Here is an 18696-nt window from a genome sequence, read left to right as displayed (position 1 = left end):
GAAGTGTATCTCTTATATTTGCTGAAACAGTTGAGGGCGGGTTTCCCAAATGGTAGATGTACATGACTGATATTTTCACTAGCAAAAGGAGTGTAATGCAAATATGGGCTCAGTGTCCAAGACTCTTGTATTGTTTATTTCTGGTTCAGATTGATACTGTATTTGAAAAAACTAAAGTATGAAATATAGTTGAACAACAAGGTAAATACAAGGGTACAATCCCTATGTAAGTTTCTGATTACAGTAAATTGAGAGACCATTGCTCAGTTCACTAGAAACACCCCGCCACTATTCCCAGAGGTACGAGGCAATAGATTTTTGCATAATTAAATACGGTTATGATGGTTTAGTGATAATTTCATTTTTTGAAAATTAAATGTAAACGGAAAATATCTTGGTTTGGACAACAATGCAATGTCACACTCCAAGCAGCCAATCAGTTTTGAAAGCACACTGGCTGAAATCCAATATTGCTAATATGCTATGATGACAACTGAAAAGTGTGTGAAATTTACATTGTTCATATAAAATTGGGTCTCTATATAACAGTTTATTATAATGCATAATACTTTACTTAAAGAGTGCTTTGAAGAACATTAACCCTGACTTACCTAGTTTGCAGTGGATATGTTTTCCCCATTTTACAGATGCGGACACTCAGATACATATGAGATAAAAGCGTAGGGCCGCATTTCAAATGAGCTCAGCACCCAGGAGCTCCAGCCCTTTTGAAACTTAACTACAATCGTGGATGCTGAACTCTAAGAAATCTATTTCAAGATTTTGAAGAGCTACTGAGCAACACAATTCTCATTGACTTCAATGAGACAGTTTAAAAAAAAAAAATAAAAAAAAAAAATCAATTCATAGTAATTTGGTTAAGGCCACACAAGTCAGTGGCAGTGGCCAGGTTCAGTTAACTAGGCCACACCATCCTTTCTAAAAATCACCTAGAGGTTTTGGTTACAAACCAGGAGAGCAAAGCCCACATGGTTTGTGATGCTACTAGTTACCAATTTTTATTTGGCAAAAGAGTTAAACAAAACTGACATCAGAAGGTATTTTCTTATATAAAGCAGTAAAAAGGGGTATCAAATGTACAAAGTAAAACACCATTCAGTGGATGCAATATAGTTTATGGGATCAAATTTAATTTTGTTTAAACTTTCTAGTTCACACTGTATCTCTCCTAACTGCTCTGCTTGTTTTTCCCCAGCAGTGTACAATCCCCTTTTTCCTCATCCTGGCCTCCTTTGCTGCTGCTCTGAAGCTGCCTGTTAGTCAAGGCTTTCAATTCCCCTTAGACTTAGAGTGTGCACAAGCTGGCTTTCAAATTGTTACTTTCTGTTGGAAAAGCTAACTCAATTTAGCTATAAGAAGAAGTTAGAAGTCAGAAAGGCTCAGGATAAAAAGCACTGAGAAACCACAGCTAGATGGTTCATTTCTAAAAACCTGACAATTTATTTTCTGGCAGCCATTATACTGCAGACTTTTAATAGCACATCATGCATGGATGAGATGGAGTTTGTTACTGTGTACTAACAAAGTTATGATCCAGACCACTGAAAATACATCTTAGATTTACTATCTGGGAGTAATTTCCAAATTCAGCACCCAGATCAATGCTACTAAGAACCATATTGATAGTGTAAAAAACTACTTAAATTCAAGTTATGATTTTACATTATTTTCACCTTAGTGAGTAAAATCCTGTAACATAAGAGTGGCACTATATCTCTATATGTTGTGATTAGCAGGTGTGAATGATGCAGGCTAACGTATAACTAGTAAGAGATGTGAACAAGAAGTTATATAGAAGCAGGCACCTTTTTTTTTATTTCTAAGGCCTTGGCTACACTTACCCGGTAGTTCGACGGCTGGAAATCGAACTTCTGGGTTCGACTTATCGCGTCTAGTCTGGACGTGATAAGTCGAACCCGGAAGTGCTCGCCGTCGACTGCGGTACTCCAGCTCGCCGAGAGGAGTACCGCGGAGTCGACGGGGGAGCCTGCCTGCCGCGTGTGGACCAAGGTAAGTTCGAACTAATTCGAACTAAGGTACTTCGAACTTCAGCTACGTTATTCACGTAGCTGAAGTTGCGTACCTTAGTTCGAATTAGGGGGGTAGTGTAGACCAAGCCTAAGGGACAGATATACAATATAATATCTCAATTAGAGCTGTGTGAAGACTGGATTTTCTGTTTCACTGGCAGGAATACCATTTCAGATTTGGTGGGGGGGAGCAACTTTAACCATGATTCCAGGGGCTACTTAAGCACCTGAAAACTTACTTTGCAGATGATAGGTATAGTGCTCCTGTCAGCTAATTTCTAAGTTAACTCCTATATAAAGAAAGAAAATTAAATGAATATCTGACATCTTGTGGCTAGTCACTTAGGGGACACTGTTTAACATTGGAATAGATCATTTCACTTTTGGAAACATCCTACTAGGAGAAGGCCTGGTGATTTTAATACTGCAGCTGCATGGAGCTCTAGGGGTGTTACCAAAGGCCTGGTCTATACTGGAGGGTTGGGGGGGAGGGGGAGAAGGGGAGAGGAATCGATCTAAGTTACGCAACTTCAGCTACGTGAAGAATATAGCTGGAGTCGACGTACTTAGATCTACTCACTGCGGTGTCTTCACTGTAGTGAGTCGACCGCTGCCGCTGCTCCGTCGACTCTGCCTGTGCCTCTCACAGCAGCGGAATACAGGAGTTGACAGGAGAGCGTTCAGGGATCGATTCATCGCGTCTAGTCTAGATGCAATAAATCAACCCCTGCTGGATCGAACACTGTCCGCCGATCTGGCAGATAGGACATACCCCAACTACAAATAAAAATAGGCTAGAAACTGACTATAAACAGGAGTGAAACCGACAGTTTTAAAAAGCAACAGAGGGTCCTGTAACACCTTTAAGACTAACAGAAGTATTGGGAGCATAAGCTTTCGTGGGAAAGAACCTCACTTCTTCAGAAGAACTTCACTTCTTGCATCTGAAGAAGTGAGGTTCTTTCCCACGAAAGCTTATGCTCCCAATACTTCTGTTAGTCTTAAAGGTGTTACAGAACCCTCTGTTGCTTTTTACAGATTCAGACTAACATGGCTACCCCTCTGATACTTGACACTTTTAAGTCACTTTCACTTTGGTTTAAAGGCTAGTTATTTTTCAGAAGGCCCTTAAAACAGCACTACAGTGATTGAGTTGCAGTTCTCACAGGAAAATATTTAAAATCGAACACCAAGAGAATTCCACATTTTAAATTTGAGGAAAAAAATTGAGCCTTATTATTTAGAGTTTGTGTGCGCGCATATATAATTTTTTTTTTTTTTTAAAAGTACCTCTGTGTTTGGAAGCTGTGCCTCAGTTCCCATTACTATAACATGGGAATAATAATACTTGCCTTTCTGCCGTATCGAATTATAAGGGAGATAATTAGAGAGATCTGTGGGACAGGAACTGGGCCTTCTTAATGGTTTCCATGGTGCTTAGCACAATGGGGGATTCCTACTGATTAAGGTCTTTGGGCACTATTGCAACATTAGTCAGCTGTTGAGATGCCTTCTGGTGGTAGCTGAAGGAGACTTATCTGGTGAGTGGGATGTCGGTGGAGGACAGGTCAATCTCTGTGTTGGCCAGCAGTGCAGCCTTCATCCCCCACGAGCTCAGCACTGCTGGCAGAATTTGCAGCACAGCACGGACACACACCTGTCCTTGAAGCTGCAACTGCCAGTGGTCAAGACGGCTGTGGACCAGAAGAGTCTGTCCGCAGTCTCCTCCCAGGGAGAGGTGAGGGTGCTCCCTGCTAGTCTGAGAGCAAACTGACCCCCACCCTTCTTCAGCTCCCCCTCCCTCAGGATCCTTGCCCCAGAGACCGTTTCCCCTCAGCTGCTCCTCCCACACTCACTGCCTGCCCCCTCCCTCAGAGTGTAGTCCTATGCCCTCACCTCTTCTTTCCCCTGGTGATTGACTTCCCTTTCCCACCCCACTGCCCCCATCTTTCTTTTCACTAACAAAAAGGTTTTTTACAGTTAGACCTAAAAAATTACTGGGCTCTTTCCTGAAAATTAAAATACACTCGTCTGCAAACAAATGCAATGAAGATTTAAACTAAGGTGAAACTGCTACATATTACTCTATAATGAGAAAAACACAGAGCCCTAAGTACTGTGTTTTATAGCATTAATTAAATTGCTCATTAAGGCACTGGCATTACAATAATGATATAAAAATGCTTATATAAAAAAGCTTGACACCTTCATGGCCTGTTCTGCAAGCCATAAAATGTGTGATGACAAAAGCAACTAGACTGAGAACATTGAAATTCTCTGTTCACACAGTTGTGGCTGACAAGTGACTAACTATCCCCTCTAGTGGAATAAGAAGGCAATTCATGCTCATTCAGTATTCCAACTTGGTAGAATGACACAGGAATGTCTCATTTTAAATGTTATTTTACCTGATCTTAACCAACATACTTATTATCCCCACATCCTTCACCCTTATAACACTGTACAATCCAACATCAGTCATCATCTCACAGAAGCAAGCTTCCCCAGGAAGACTGACTAGTGAGCGGCTTCCTTGATTGGAAAATGTTTTAAAGTCACATAATGTTAACCTACAGCATTTCCACATGTAAATTCATTATTGAGGTGGGTAGTTTGTAGGATTCAAAAAAATAAACCTGTATACAAGTAACTTGTAGTCACTCTAGATAAATTACCAGGGATATGTGTCTTCAACTGTCAAGAATGAATTATCATCCCTTCCCAACCAGACACAGAAATAATATTGCAGAACAGACCAGGTGCATTATAGGTAAGTTTAAGATTTTTGTCACGGTTATTTTTAGTAAAAGTCAGGGACAGGTCACAGGCAATAAACAAAAATGCACAGAAGTCCATGACCTGCCCCTGACTTTTACTAAAAAAAAAAAAAAAAAAAACTGACAAAAATGGGGCTGACAGTGGGATGAGAGCCCAAGCCCTGCTGATGGATGGAAGGAGGGGTGGGGGGTTCAGCACCCACTACCCGCAGCGGCTGAAAGTTGCAGGGCCCCTACCACCACCTGCAGCAGCTGAAGCTGAAAGTGTCATAGAGGTCTCACCGATTCCGTGACTTCCATGACATAATCTTAGCCTTAATTATGAGAAGGGTTTCCTCTGAAGGATGGAACACTGGGGTAGTGACTTAGTGGAATCATAGAATCATAGAATATCAGAGTTGGAAGGGACCTCAAGAGGTCATCTAGTCCAACCCCCTGCTCAAAGCAGGACCAATTCCCAGCTAAATCATCCCAGCCAGGGCTTTGTCAAGCCGGGCCTTAAAAACCTCCAAGGAAGGAGACTCCACCACCTCCCTAGGTAACGCATTCCAGTGTTTCACCACCCTCCTAGTGAAATAGTTTTTCCTGATATCCAACCTGGACCTCCCCCACTGCAACTTGAGACCATTGCTCCTTGTTCTGTCATCTGCCACCACTGAGAACAGCCGAGCTCCATCCTCTTTGGAACCCCCCTTCAGGTAGTTGAAGGCTGCTATCAAATCCCCCCTCATTCTTCTCTTCTGGAGACTAAACAATCCCAGTTCTCTCAGCCTCTCCTCATAAGTCATGTGCTCCAGACCCCTAATCATTTTTGTTGCCCTCCGCTGGACTCTTTCCAATTTTTCCACATCCTTCTTGTAGTGTGGGGCCCAAAACTGGACACAGTATTCCAGATGAGGCCTCACCAATGTCGAATAAAGGGGAACGATCACGTTCCTCGATCTGCTGGCAATGCCCCTACTTATACAGCCCAAAATGCCGTTAGCCTTCTTGGCAACAAGAGCACACTGTTGACTCATATCCAGCTTCTCGTCCACTGTGACCCCTAGGTCCTTTTCAGCAGAACTGCTACCTAGCCATTCGGTCCCTAGTCTGTAGCAGTGCATGGGATTCTTCCGTCCTAAGTGCAGGACTCTGCACTTGTCCTTGTTGAACCTCATCAGGTTTTTTTCTGCCCAATCCTCTAATTTGTCTAGGTCCCTCTGTATCCGATCCCTACCCTCTAATGTATCTACCACGCCTCCTAGTTTAGTGTCATCTGCAAACTTGCTGAGAGTGCAGTCCACACCATCCTCCAGATCATTAATAAAGATATTAAACAAAACCGGCCCCAGGACCGACCCTTGGGGCACTCCACTTGAAACCGGCTGCCAACTAGACATGGAGCCATTGATCACTACCCGTTGAGCCCGACGATCTAGCCAGCTTTCTATCCACCTTACAGTCCATTCATCCAGCCCATACTTCTTTAACTTGGTGGCAAGAATACTGTGGGAGACCGTATCAAAAGCTTTGCTAAAGTCAAGGAATAACACATCCACTGCTTTCCCCTCATCCACAGAGCCAGTTATCTCATCATAGAAGGCAATTAGGTTAGTCAGGCACGACTTCCCCTTCGTGAATCCATGCTGACTGTTCCTGATCACTTTCCTCTCCTCTAAATGTTTCATAATTGATTCCTTGAGGACCTGCTCCATGATTTTTCCAGGGACTGAGGTAAGGCTGACTGGCCTGTAGTTCCCCGGATCCTCCTTCTTCCCTTTTTTAAAGATGGGCACTACATTAGCCTTTTTCCAGTCATCTGGGACCTCCCCCGATCGCCATGAGTTTTCAAAAATAATGGCTAATGGCTCTGCAATCTCACCCGCCAACTCTTTTAGCACCCTCGGATGCAGCGCATCCGGCCCCATGGACTTGTGCACGTCCAGTTTTTCTAAATAGTCCTGAACCACTTCTTTCTCCACAGAGGGTTGGTCACCTTCTCCCCATGCTGTACTGCCCAGTGCAGCAATCTGGGAGCTGACCTTGTGCGTGAAGAAGCTGACCTTGTGCGTGAAGAATGGTATGATCCACTGAAGTCATTCCCATGGGTGCTCACCTGAGGAGCTGGAACTAACATTGGGAGAAAAGGTCTTGTTGCGAAGAGCAGATTGGTTTCGTGCACAACCTGGACTCCTGGTGCTGACGGCAATCACCTTTCCAGGAGGAGTCAGTGATTGCTCTTCTTGAGTAGGTTTTATAGGGGATGTGGCGACAGAGTTCATCTCAGGGGTCTGAAAAAACAAGCACAATTGTTCAAAACGCTGCCAGAATATCAATAAATTTAACAAATGCCCTTCCAGGAAACTTAAAAAGTCATTAAGAACTTATCCATTATAGTGGGACTGATCAGCATGTTCCTGCATTCAGTTAATGCATACCATATGTGTGGGGTTACCAGATTTCCCTATGCTGAATACGGGACACTGGTAAAATTAGCCTGTTAAAAAGAAACACTACATACAGTAACTCCTCACATAAAGTCGTCCTGGTTAACATTGTTTCCTTATTAGGTTGCTGATCCATTAGAGAACATACTCGTTTACAGGGCCAGCTCTAGGATTTTTGCTGCCCAAAGCAAAAACAATTTTGCCCCCCCCCCGCCCCTAATTTAATTACCCCGGCCCCGCCTCAACTCCGCCCCTTCCCCAAATTCCCAGCCCTGCCTCCTCCCCGCAGGCTCTCAAGCCTAGGAGGGAGGGGGAGAAGCGGCACCATGCCGCGGCCGCTCGGGATCTTCCCCTCCCTCCCAGGTTTGAGAGCCTGGGAGGGAGGGCAAGTAGCGGCGCGCGAATCAACTGTTTCGCGCGCCGTGGCAGCAGCAGCGGAGGTGAGCTAGGGCAGTCGGGGCACATTTTTAGGGGCGGCATTCTGGCGCCGGCCATGCCGCCCCTAAAAATGTGCCGCCCCAAGCACCAGCTTGTTTTGCTGGTGCCTAGAGCCGGCCCTGCTCGTTTAAAGTCACACAATGTTCCATTACAAGGTTATTTGGTTCGCCCCGCTATGCTCACCCGGCGAGCAAGCAAGCCTCCAACCCCGCTCCCTGGTAGGAATGCTGGGTGGGCAGAACGGGGCAAGCCCCCGTGCCCTGACCCCACTCCCTGGCTGGAACACCAGGCGGGCAGAGTGGGGCAAGCCCACATGCCCCAACTTTGCTATGCCCCTGCCTCAACCACGCTTCACAATCATCACTGGTGAGTACAGTATTAAAATGTTTGTTTAAAAATTATTTAAAAAAACTTCACTGTATATGTATATAATGACTTTTGTCTGGTGAAAATTTTTTCCCTGAAACTTAACCTCCCCTATTTACATTCATTCTTATGGGGAAATTGGATTCGCTTAACATCATTTTGCTTAAAGTAGCATTTTTTAGGAACCTAACTACAACATTAAGTGAGGAGTTACTATAGTTGGATTTTTTATTTACCTTATCTTTAAGGCTTTAGGGTTCACACCAGGAGGAGTGATATATACCCCTACCCCCACCCCACAAACACATGGGGAGAAGTAACACACACACACTCTTCTACAACTCTCTTATATGGGGGGGGGAGGGGGAGGTGAATGACCAACCCAACCTTCCCTGCCTGGCATTCTCCGCCCTCCATGCCTGGCTGGGCCCCGGGATGGACCCGCCTCTCCTGGTACCGTGTCTTCCAAGGCAACACACTGGGGGGAAGGGGGCGGAAGGGGGCACAGAGTCACATGGCCCCCGTCCCCAGATTTCTGCCACGGTTCACGCCAGAATGTGGCCAGCAGCAGCCTTTCAGCAGTGTGTGGTAGGGAAGGGATGGGAGTTGCTTCCAGTTGTGGGAGGAGGGTGGACGAGGGAAGGGCTGACTTAGCCCATGTCTTTGCAGAGCTCATCTCTTCTCCTTCCCCCCGCTGCTGGAAGTAGCTTATCCCTTATTGCCTACAAAGTGTCGAAAGGCAGCTAACACCTCCAGGCTGCTGCTGGCTGCAGACATAACACAGCTGCCTCCTGTCACTCGGCTACAGCGTGGGCAGGAAGGGGTTAAGCCCTAAGGATGCACTGTGCAGCAGGGCCCAGAGAACCTGATTGCAGGGGCTTCAGCGAACCCAGCTCAGCAGAGAAGAATACCTAGGGGATGGAGCAACCCCACACTCCCTGGGGGTAGGACCCAAGGGGGTGGGCAGGCAAAGAGGGTGCTAAGTCCCTGCCTGGGGGGCTGCTGTGGAGCCTTGAGGGTCAGGGCACAAACAGGCTGGAAATTGCTTCCCACCACCACTTCAGAGCTTAGCTGACAAGCAGAGAGGCTTCCCCGTGGCAGCACTCTGTGGGGCTTTGGCACATGCAGGGTTCGGCTCCTCCTGGCCAGTGCTCCGGGCCGGAGGGTCTTGGGCTTTCCTGGGGCACCAACCCAGCCAGAGGCAGTGGGGGAAGGAAGGAGCCTGACAACCAGGCTGTTGGTGAGCTGAGCACTCCGACCAGGGGCTGGTTCTCCGTGCAGTGCTGGGAGTGGGACGCACACTGCCTGAGACAATATGGAGGACAAACGGGGCTGGGGAAGGGGTGTGAAGGGGCACAGCAGGGAGAGGATAGCGAGAAGGGGAGTACGTAAAGGGACGGGGGGTGGGCAACAGAGGTGATACATAGCTGGCCACCGCCTGGTGCCTGCCTGCACTTACCAATCACCGCAGCTCGCAGTGCACAGTCAGTGCTGGCTGGAAACAGGACGGGGGGGGGAGGGGGGGCCTGCTGGCCAAGAGACGGCATGCAGCAGGGGGCTGTGCTGACGGAGCAGCAGGAGGAGCAGCTGGCCCCATGCACTGTAGTTTCGCCACCAGCCTTGCACACCCACCCCCATCCTCGACAACTGGACCCTCTCATTCACCGCTGGTGGGTGGGCAGCTGGCGAGAAGAGATCCAGCCAGCAGCAGGACCCACCATTACTGACGGGGGGAGAGAGAAAATACAGGACATTTTGACGATTTTTAAGAAAAAGTCAGGACACCTGCAGGATGGCTTAAATATGGGACTATCCCCTTTAAAAACGGGGCATCTGGTCACCCTACATATGTGAAACTTATTTTGTTAGAATCAAGTTGGCATTTAATAGGCCTCATCATAGTGCCAGCGGTTTGGGATCTTATCAGAAAAAGCCATAATGGAGGGAGGATAAAGACTTTCTTTAAGCTACAAAAAGGTCTGCTTTTAGGTTCAGTAGCAAAACTGACAACTTAACTATCACATACTCAGTAACCATCCAGTCAGGACCAGCTCCCGGCACCAGCGAAGGAAGCAGGTGCTTGGGGCGGCCAATGGAAAGGGGCGGCATGTCTGGGTCTTCAGCAGCAATGCAGCGTCAGGTCCCTCAGTCCCTCTCTTCCTCTTTGAGCTGCTGCTGAAGTGCTGCCGAATTGCCGCCGATCAGCTTTATTTTTTTTTTTCTCCTCTTTTCGCTTGGGGCAGCAAAAAGCTGGAGCCGGCCCTGCATCTAGTTGCTTTCTTTTGTTGCAAAAATGTGGACAAAGTCTGGCTGTAAAATGAGCTATTCTGACGGCATCAAAGGTGATCTGTTCTGAAATGCTGCCATTTTCCTATTTCAGATTATATCATAGCAATTAAAGTCAGAGCCACATGGTGAGGCTCTTTGCTAATGTTCTAGACATATACAGTTTATTTCACTACAGAAGTTGTTTATTATGTTTTCTAACAAAGGCTGTCTTTTAAAAGAATCCGTATGTAACCACAGGCATAAAATTACCTCCCACACTTAATTGCAATGCAATTTGCTACGGTTTGTTTTATGCTGATAATCTTCATTTAAAGAAAAGAATCACAGCACACTTAGCCATTCTGGCTTGGTTAGAATCATAGAAATATCAGGGTTGGAAGGGACCTCAGCAGGTCATCTAGTCCAACCCCCTGCTCAAAGCAGGACCAATCCCCAAATGGATCAGATTTTTGTCCCAGATCCCTACATGGCCCCCTCAAGGGCTGAACTCACAACCCTGGGTTTAGCAGGCCAATGCTCAAAACACTGAGCTATCCCTCCCTCCTGGGTTACATACAGTCTTGTGAAAAGAGTCAATCAATGCATCTTTTGTTAAAGCAGATTTTTATCTTTCACCTCAACAGCATGGATTATCCAGACAAGCAATGCTGAATTACAGTCTGAAATTCACAACTTCTAACCTGCTATTAAGAAGGTATTTCCAGGGCAGACCTGGAGAAATTGCAGCAAGAGAGAGTAACCTCTGATCACATGCTTCATGTGGCAGCAAAGATCAGGCACAGCTGACAAAACTGATTTCCAGTGGAACTTGAAGTGCCTCCTAGCAGAAGTATTTTACCTTCCCTATAGCCATCTGAGCTGCAGCAGGTTTAAAAGAATAAAACTGCAGGAGGTTTCCAGATCTATAATTGCTGCAATTAAAAAGTAAACATTTCCTCCCAGAATGCCTGTCATCTCCCCACAATATCACAATACAATCGATATAAGAATGTTTACTTTTTACTGTCAGCCACTGTCATATAAACTGGCTCTGGTCATATAAAGAAATGGGTGTACTTACCTTTTAAGTTTTATTATCTGAAAGGACTGTTAATTTTTCCAGGATCTCTCATTACCCTGATGAATGAAGCTGAAATATCAGGAATGTACTTCCAAGTTAATGCCTTCACTGGGCTTTTTATTAATTAATTATTATTATATTATTAAAGATATTGTTCCTCTTCCTACTTTGCATCTACTCACATTTATAATGAATGTGGTTTCCCTGGATGTTACATGTGTCTCCAGGTGTGAAGCTTTCTATCACTAACTGCTAGGAGAAGAAAGATCAGCACAGATCTGTACGATGCCTGACCACAAGGCAAACCAGAATGAAAGGCGAAACACCTCTACCCCGATAGAACGCGGTCCTCGGGAGCCAAAAAATCTTACTGTGTTATAGGTGAAACCGCACTATATCGAACTTGCTTTGATCCACCTGAGTGTGCAGCCCCGCCCCCCCGGAGTACTGCTTTACTGCGTTATATTCAAATTCATGTTATACTAGGTTGCGTTATATCGCGGTAGAGCTGTAGTATAAATCTAAAGCCACAATTCCACCAGGAATCAGTGTTCGGGGAGGAGCTGCTCAGGAATGCAATCAGCAAAAACACTATCTAATGAGCTTTGGCTGATAGGATCATGACTGCTCCTTGGTGGAGAGGACTTGGGACTCTGCTCCTCAGGTTTAGACATTAGAATCAGAAGAATGTTCTGGAAAAGAACCAAGTCTCCACCAGCAAGCAAAGATAAAAAAACTACAAATTTTCCAGCACAAATGATTAATGTGCAATTTAATTTGAAATAACTATGTAAATATCACCTTTAACTCAAGTTTATTCAGTCAGACCTGTTATATTCTAATTCCTTCCAGCTCATCAACAGAATCATTTATTAAGCTCCAATCAGCTACACCATCGAAAACAACAGGCTGAATGGGCATCAGAGGGCAGAATTCGCCCTGTAAAATCCTTAATATTGGTGAATGATGTGCAAGGAAGGAACACAGACTGACTCAAATCCCATCTGAGATCCACAGGGCTGGCAGCTGATAAAAAACGGTTACTCACCTTTGTAACTGTTGTTCTTCGAGATGTGTTCCTCATATCCATCCCAATTAGGTGTGCGCGCGCGCCGCGTGCACGATCAGAGAAATTTTCTACCCTAGCAACACCTGGTGGGTCAACTGTGGAGCCCCCTAGAGTGGTGCCTTCATGGCGCTGGATATATACCCCAGCCGACCCAGCGCCCCCTCAGTTCCTTCTTGCCAGCTACTCTGACAGAGGGGAAGGGGGGCGGGTTTAGAATGGATATGAGCAACACATCTCGAAGAACAACAGTTACAAAGGTGAGTAACCGTTTTTTCTTCTTCGAGTGCTTGCTCATATCGATTCCAATTAGGTGACTACCAAGCCTTACCTAGGCGGTGGGGTCGGAGAGAGACATCGCTGTGTGTAAAACCGCTGATCCGAATGCAGCGTAGTCTCTGGACTGCTGTACTAGAGCATAGTGAGCAGCGAAGGTGTGTACCGATGACCAAACCGCTGCTTTACAAATATCCTGGATCGGGACATGAGCCAGGAAGGCAGTCAAGGAGGCTTGGGCCCTCGTAGAGTGGGCGGTGAGGCGCGGCGTCAGGACACCGGCCAGGTTGTAGCAGGCACGAATGCAGGATGTAATCCAAGAGGAGAGACGTTGTGAGGAGACCGGTAAGCCTTTCATCCGGTTGGCCACTGCAACGAAGAGTTGTGTCGACTTCCTAAACGGCTTTGTACGCTCAATATAGAAAGCCAGGGCTCTGCGTACGTCCAAGGAGTGCATACGCTGGTCTTGATGGGTAGCGTGCGGCTTAGGATGGAAGACGGGAGAAATATATCCTGGTTCACATGAAAAGGTGAAAAAACCTTGGGAAGAAAAGCAGGGTGGGGGGTGAAGCTGCACCTTGTCTTTAAGGAAAACTGTATATGGAGGCTCAGACGTAAGGGCCCTGATTTCAGAAACACGCCGTGCTGAAGTGATGGCTACAAGGAAGACTGTCTTCCAAGATAGGTACATGAGTGAGCAGGTAGCCAATGGCTCGAATGGGGGCCCTGTGAGCTTGGAGAGAACCAGGTTGAGATCCCACGCCGGAACAGGTTGGCGTTGCTGTGAGTACAGTCGCTCTAAGCCCTTAAGGAATCTAACAACCATTGGGTTAGAGAAGACCGAGGAAGCGGGTCCTCCTGGGTGGAACGCCGATATAGCGGCCAGGTGAACCCTGATTGAAGATATTGCCAAGCCCTGCTGTTTCAGGGATAGGAGATATTCGAACACAAGGGGGATAGACGCCTGCAAGGGGGCGTGGCTCGCTGCCCGCACCAACAGGAGAAACGCTTCCATTTGGCTAAGTAGGTGGTCCGTGTAGAGGGCTTTCTACTTCCCAGCAGAATCTGTTGCACGGGATGCGAGCATTGCAGCTCTGTCCGATTCAGCCATGGACATCCACGCCGTGAGGTGGAGCGACTGCAGGTCGGGGTGACAGAGTCGGCCGTGGTCCTGAGAGATCAGATCTGGGCACAGAGGAAGCGTGATCGGTGTTTGAACCGATAGCTCCAGAAGCGTGGTGTACCAGTGCTGTCTTGGCCAAGCTGGAGCGACTAGAATCATACGTGCCTGGTCTCTGCGTAGCTTGAGCAGTACCCTGTGGACCAGTGGGAATGGAGGAAAAAGCATAGAATAGCTGGTCCTTCCACGTTAGAAGGAAAGCGTCCGACAGGGAGCCCGGAGATTGCCTTTGTAGGGAGCAGAACGCGTGGCACTTCCTGTTGGCTCGAGATGCGAACAGGTCGACCTGGGGAAATCCTCACCTCTCGAAGACGGAATAGATTATGTCTGGACGAATTGACCACTCGTGCGTCTGGAAGGACCTGCTGAGATGGTCCGCTAGCGTGTTCTGGACTCCAGGGAGGAACGATGCCGTGAGATGTATCTAGTGGATAATGCAGAACTCCCACAGGCGGATAGCCTCTAGGCATAGGAGAGACGATCGGGCTCCTCCTTGCTTGTTGATGTAGAACATGGCCATGGTGTTGTCGGTGAGGACTGACATGCAAAGGCCATGTAGGAGACCGAGAAATGCCTGACAGGCTAGGCGCACCGCCATCAGCTCTCGAACATTGATCTGCAGAGCTACTTGGGATGTAGTCCACAGGCCCTGGGTATGGTGCTCCCCAAGGTGAGCGCCCCAACCTAGAGATGAAGCATCGGTGACCAGGTGCGGGGAGGGTTGTGGGGCGTGAAACGGCACTCCTGCGCAAACCGCCTTGTGATCCAACCACCAGGGGAGAGAGGTCAAGACCGAGTTTGGAACCGTGACCACCATGTTCAGGTTGTTCCGATAAGGATGGTACACCGATGATACCCAGGCCTGAAGTGGGCGAAGCCGAAGCCTGGCATGCCTGGTTACGCAAGTACAAGAGGCCATGTGACCCACCAGGCCGAGGCACGTCCTTATTGTGGTAATCGGGAAGGCCTGGAGCCCTCGAATAATGCTTGTGATGGTGTGAAACCGATTGTCTGGTAGAAGAGCTCGGGCGAGTCTAGGACTGCCCCGATAAACTCTGGGTTGGCTCCAGAGTGGACTTCTCCTTGTTGAGTAGGATGCCTAACTTGTGGAATGTTTGTAGTATTATCTGGACGTAGGCTTGAACTTGCTCCCTGGTGCGGCCGCGCACCAGCCAATCGTCTAGATACGGGAACACCTGTATCCTTTGCCGACGAAGGTATACTGCAATGACAGCCATACATTTTGTGAACACTCTCGGAGCGGCAGACAAGCTGAAGGGAAGGACGGCAAATTGGTAGTGCATCTTGTTTACTATAAATCGAAGGAAGCGCCTGTGTGGGGGGGTAGATTGCTATTTGAAAATATGTGTCCTTCATATCGAGGGTGGCGAACCAGTCTCCAGGATCCAGGGAAGGGATGATGGTCCCCAAGGAGACCATGCGGAACTTCAACTTTACTATGAATTTGTTGAGTTCGCGTAAGTCTAAAATGGGTTGCAGACCCCCTTTTGACTTGGGGATCAGGAAGTAGCGGGAATAAAACCCCCTGCCCCTTAACTCTGGTGGCACCTCCTCTATGGCTCCCATAGAAGAGAGGAGGCCAAAAACCTCCTGTATAAGGAGATGCTCGTGAGAGGGGTCCCTGAGGGGGGGGGGGGGGGGGGGGGGGGGGGGAGGGGAGGAACGAAGAAAACTGTAGAGAGTATCCCCTCTCCACCATGCAAAGGACCCAACGGTCTGATGTTATGAGGGACCAAGCACGGTGGAAATGGGAGAGGCGATCCCAAAAGGAAGGAGATGGATCCTGGGTAGTGGCTGGGGCGCCATCCTCGAGCGCACCTTCAAAAGTTTTGTCTAGGACCTGAAGGTGGCCTAGGCAGGCCCTGGTTCTGACCAGGTTGAGGGGCGGTCGACCTTCGCCTACCACCTCGTCCCCGCCTTCTGGCGAAGTCCTGTCTCAGACGAGGCGGGGGAGGGTAGAACCTTTGAGGCTGGGGCCCTGGGACATGCATCCCCAGGGAGCGCATGATAGTTCGAGTCCTTGAGGCTCTGTAATAGAGAGTCCGTCTTCTCCGAGAACAACCCCTGGCCCTCGAAAGGTAAATCCTGCAGGGTCTGCTGCAGTTCTGGCGGCAAGCCCGAAACCTGAAGCCAGGAGACGCGTCGCATGGCGATGCCCGATGCTAGCGTCCTGGCGGCCGAGTCCGCTATGTCCAAGGAGGCTTGTAAGGAGGTCCTAGCCACCTTCTGACCCTCCTCCACTAAGGCACCAAACTCCTCCCTTGAGTCCTGGGAAACCAACTCTTTGAATTTACCCATGGAGTTCCATGAGTTGTAACTGTAGCGGCTCAAGAGCGCCTGTTGGTTCGCGGCTCTGAGCTGCAGACCCCCCGCCAAGTACACCTTACGCCCGAACAAATCGAAGCTCTTAGCGTCCTTCGATTCGCGCGCTGCGGCCTGCTGGCCATGACGCTCTCTTGCGTTCACCGAAGAGACAACCAGTGAGCACAGTGGAGGATGGGTATACAGGTACTCATAGTCCTTGGAGGGGACGAAGTACTTCCTCTCTACCCCGCTGGCTGTGGGTGGAACGGAGGCAGGGGTTTGCCATATGGTAGTGGCATTAGCCTGAATCGTCCGAATCAGTGGTAATGCCACCCGGGATGGGGCATCAGCCGACAGGATGCTCACCACCGGGTCCTGCACCTCTACTATCTCCTCCACCTGGAGGTCCATATTACGCGCCACCCTACGTAATAGGTCCTGGTGGGCACGAAGATCTATTGGGGGCAGGCCCGAGGCTGTTGTGCCCGCCACCGCCTCATCCAGGGAAGATGAGAAGGATGCCTCCGGGGGCAAGGGGTCTAAAGAGGGGTCCTGTTCTAAGGGTCCCTGAAGCGGAGGATCCCCTGCCCCGGGGTCCATGGCCTGAGGTGGTGTAGGCACGGGAGCCTCCATGTCCCCTGGGGGGGCGGGAGATGGTGGCCTCCAGGACTCTGGGTTCAGAGCGTGCCGAGCGAGAGGCTGATGGTGGAGCCCCTTGTGCCTAGTGATATGCCCATGGGGTCCAGAAAGACCAATGCGTAGGGTCCTGCGCAGGGTCCTCTGTCCTCTCCTGCCAGTGACCCAAGTCAGTGGCAGCCTGACTCTGAGGAGGGTATGCTGATCGCGAAGCCCCGTCGGAGGAGCGAGACGCTGATCTCGAAGGCCAAGGCGGTGCTGAACGTGGATGAATGGGCTCAGTGTGATACGGTGCCGATCCGCAGGCGATCGGTTTCTGAGCGGTGCCGGTGAGCAGTACCGTGATCGGGATTGGTACCGCTGGCCATATTGGTGCCGAGACCCGGATCTGGACCGAGACGAGGACGACCGCCTGTAGACGTGGTACCGGGAGCGGCCCCTCGAACTGGAGCGGCGCTCGTACCGGTGCCGAGAACTACATCGTGACTCTGATCGGTACCGATGATCCTGACGCTGCCGAGACGTAGATCAGTGCCATGAAGAGGACCTAGGCCGCGAGTACAACCGGTGCCGGGGTGAAAGTTGGCGCCGGGACTGTGAGCGGCGTCGGGACCTGCTCCGAGACCTGGAGTGGTGCCGCGAGTCCACGCTCAGAGACGGCGGGCGTAGCAGGGCAGGCTTGCCCCTGGATTGCACTGTGCGAGGAGCGGGCAGTGCCGCGGGTTGAGATGGAGCCGATAAGGTCTTTTGCCGTCGCAAAGGTCTCCGGAGTCGACGGGAGACAGGGCTCCACCAGTGATCAAGGTGGTGAGCCAGTTCACACCGGACTCAACGGCCCCGGTGCCGGAGTGAACGGTGTAGCCGATATCTGCGACTTCTGGCGCTCTAAAGTCGGACGCGGCTCTACCACTGGTACCGGGGGAGCCGGCGTCTGCAGGACAGCAGTCCCCTGCGTCTTGCGGGATTTCTTATGCCCCGGAGACAGGGAACGGCGCCGGGGCCCTTGTGGCGGCCACGGTGCCGAAGGAGGCCGGTGCCGTGAGGCCTTATCCGCGTCTGCTCGCAGTGTAGTACCGGTTGGTGCCGCAGGGGCGCTGCGCACCGAGGCGCTCGGTGCCGGAACTTGGCGCGCCGAGGGAGGATCTGGGCTAAGTGCCGCCTCCATGAGGAGCTGCCTAAGCCTAAAGTCCTGCTCCTTTTTGGTCCTCGGTCTGTAAGCCTTACAGATCTTGCACTTTTCTGTCCGGTGGGACTCTCCTAGACACTTCAGACACGAGTCGTGTGGATCTCCCGTTGGCATAGGCTTAGCACAGGACGCGCACGGCTTAAAGCCAGGAGCCTTGGGCATGAGCCCGGCTATGCACCGGGGGGGAAAGGGGGAGAAGAAGCCCCCTTAACCCCCGCTAACTATTTACAACTATTTAACAATGAACAGGAATAACTATCTAAAGACTATACAACAACTATAACTACAACTATCTACAAGAATTGACAGGATAAGCTAGGGAGAGTGGAGAACAACTATGCCGCGCTCCACAGTTCCAATGACCGTCAGGGGCGGTAAGAAGGAACTGAGGGGGTGCTGGGTCGGCTGGGGTATATATGCAGCGCCATGAAGGTGCCACTCCAGGGGGCTCCACAGCCGACCCACCGGGTGTTGCTAGGGTTAAAAATTTCTCCGACGATCGTGCACGCAGCGCGCGCACACCTAATTGGAATAGATATGAGCAAGCACTTGAAGAAAAATATTTTTTACGTGTAAACTGAGCACATTTATTCTAGAGTCACTAAGATACAAACACA

At 49.3% G+C, this 18696-nt stretch overlaps 1 protein-coding gene across 3 annotated transcripts in view; it reads right to left on the bottom strand.

Moving 5' to 3' along the window:
- CRAMP1 (cramped chromatin regulator homolog 1) overlaps window positions 1-18696 on the bottom strand; it is a 125160-nt gene that overhangs the window by 42185 nt on the left and 64279 nt on the right. For all 3 annotated transcript variants that reach the window (XM_034784554.1, XM_034784552.1, XM_034784553.1), the window contains exon 11: window positions 6927-7101. In XM_034784554.1, coding sequence (XP_034640445.1) covers window positions 6927-7101 — 175 coding nt within the window. The remainder of the gene's footprint in view (window positions 1-6926; window positions 7102-18696) is intronic.

The sequence above is a fragment of the Trachemys scripta genome, chromosome 10 (genome assembly GCF_013100865.1).
Source record: "Trachemys scripta elegans isolate TJP31775 chromosome 10, CAS_Tse_1.0, whole genome shotgun sequence".
NCBI lineage: Eukaryota > Metazoa > Chordata > Testudines > Emydidae > Trachemys > Trachemys scripta.
This window is presented reverse-complemented; position numbering and strand designations above follow the sequence as displayed.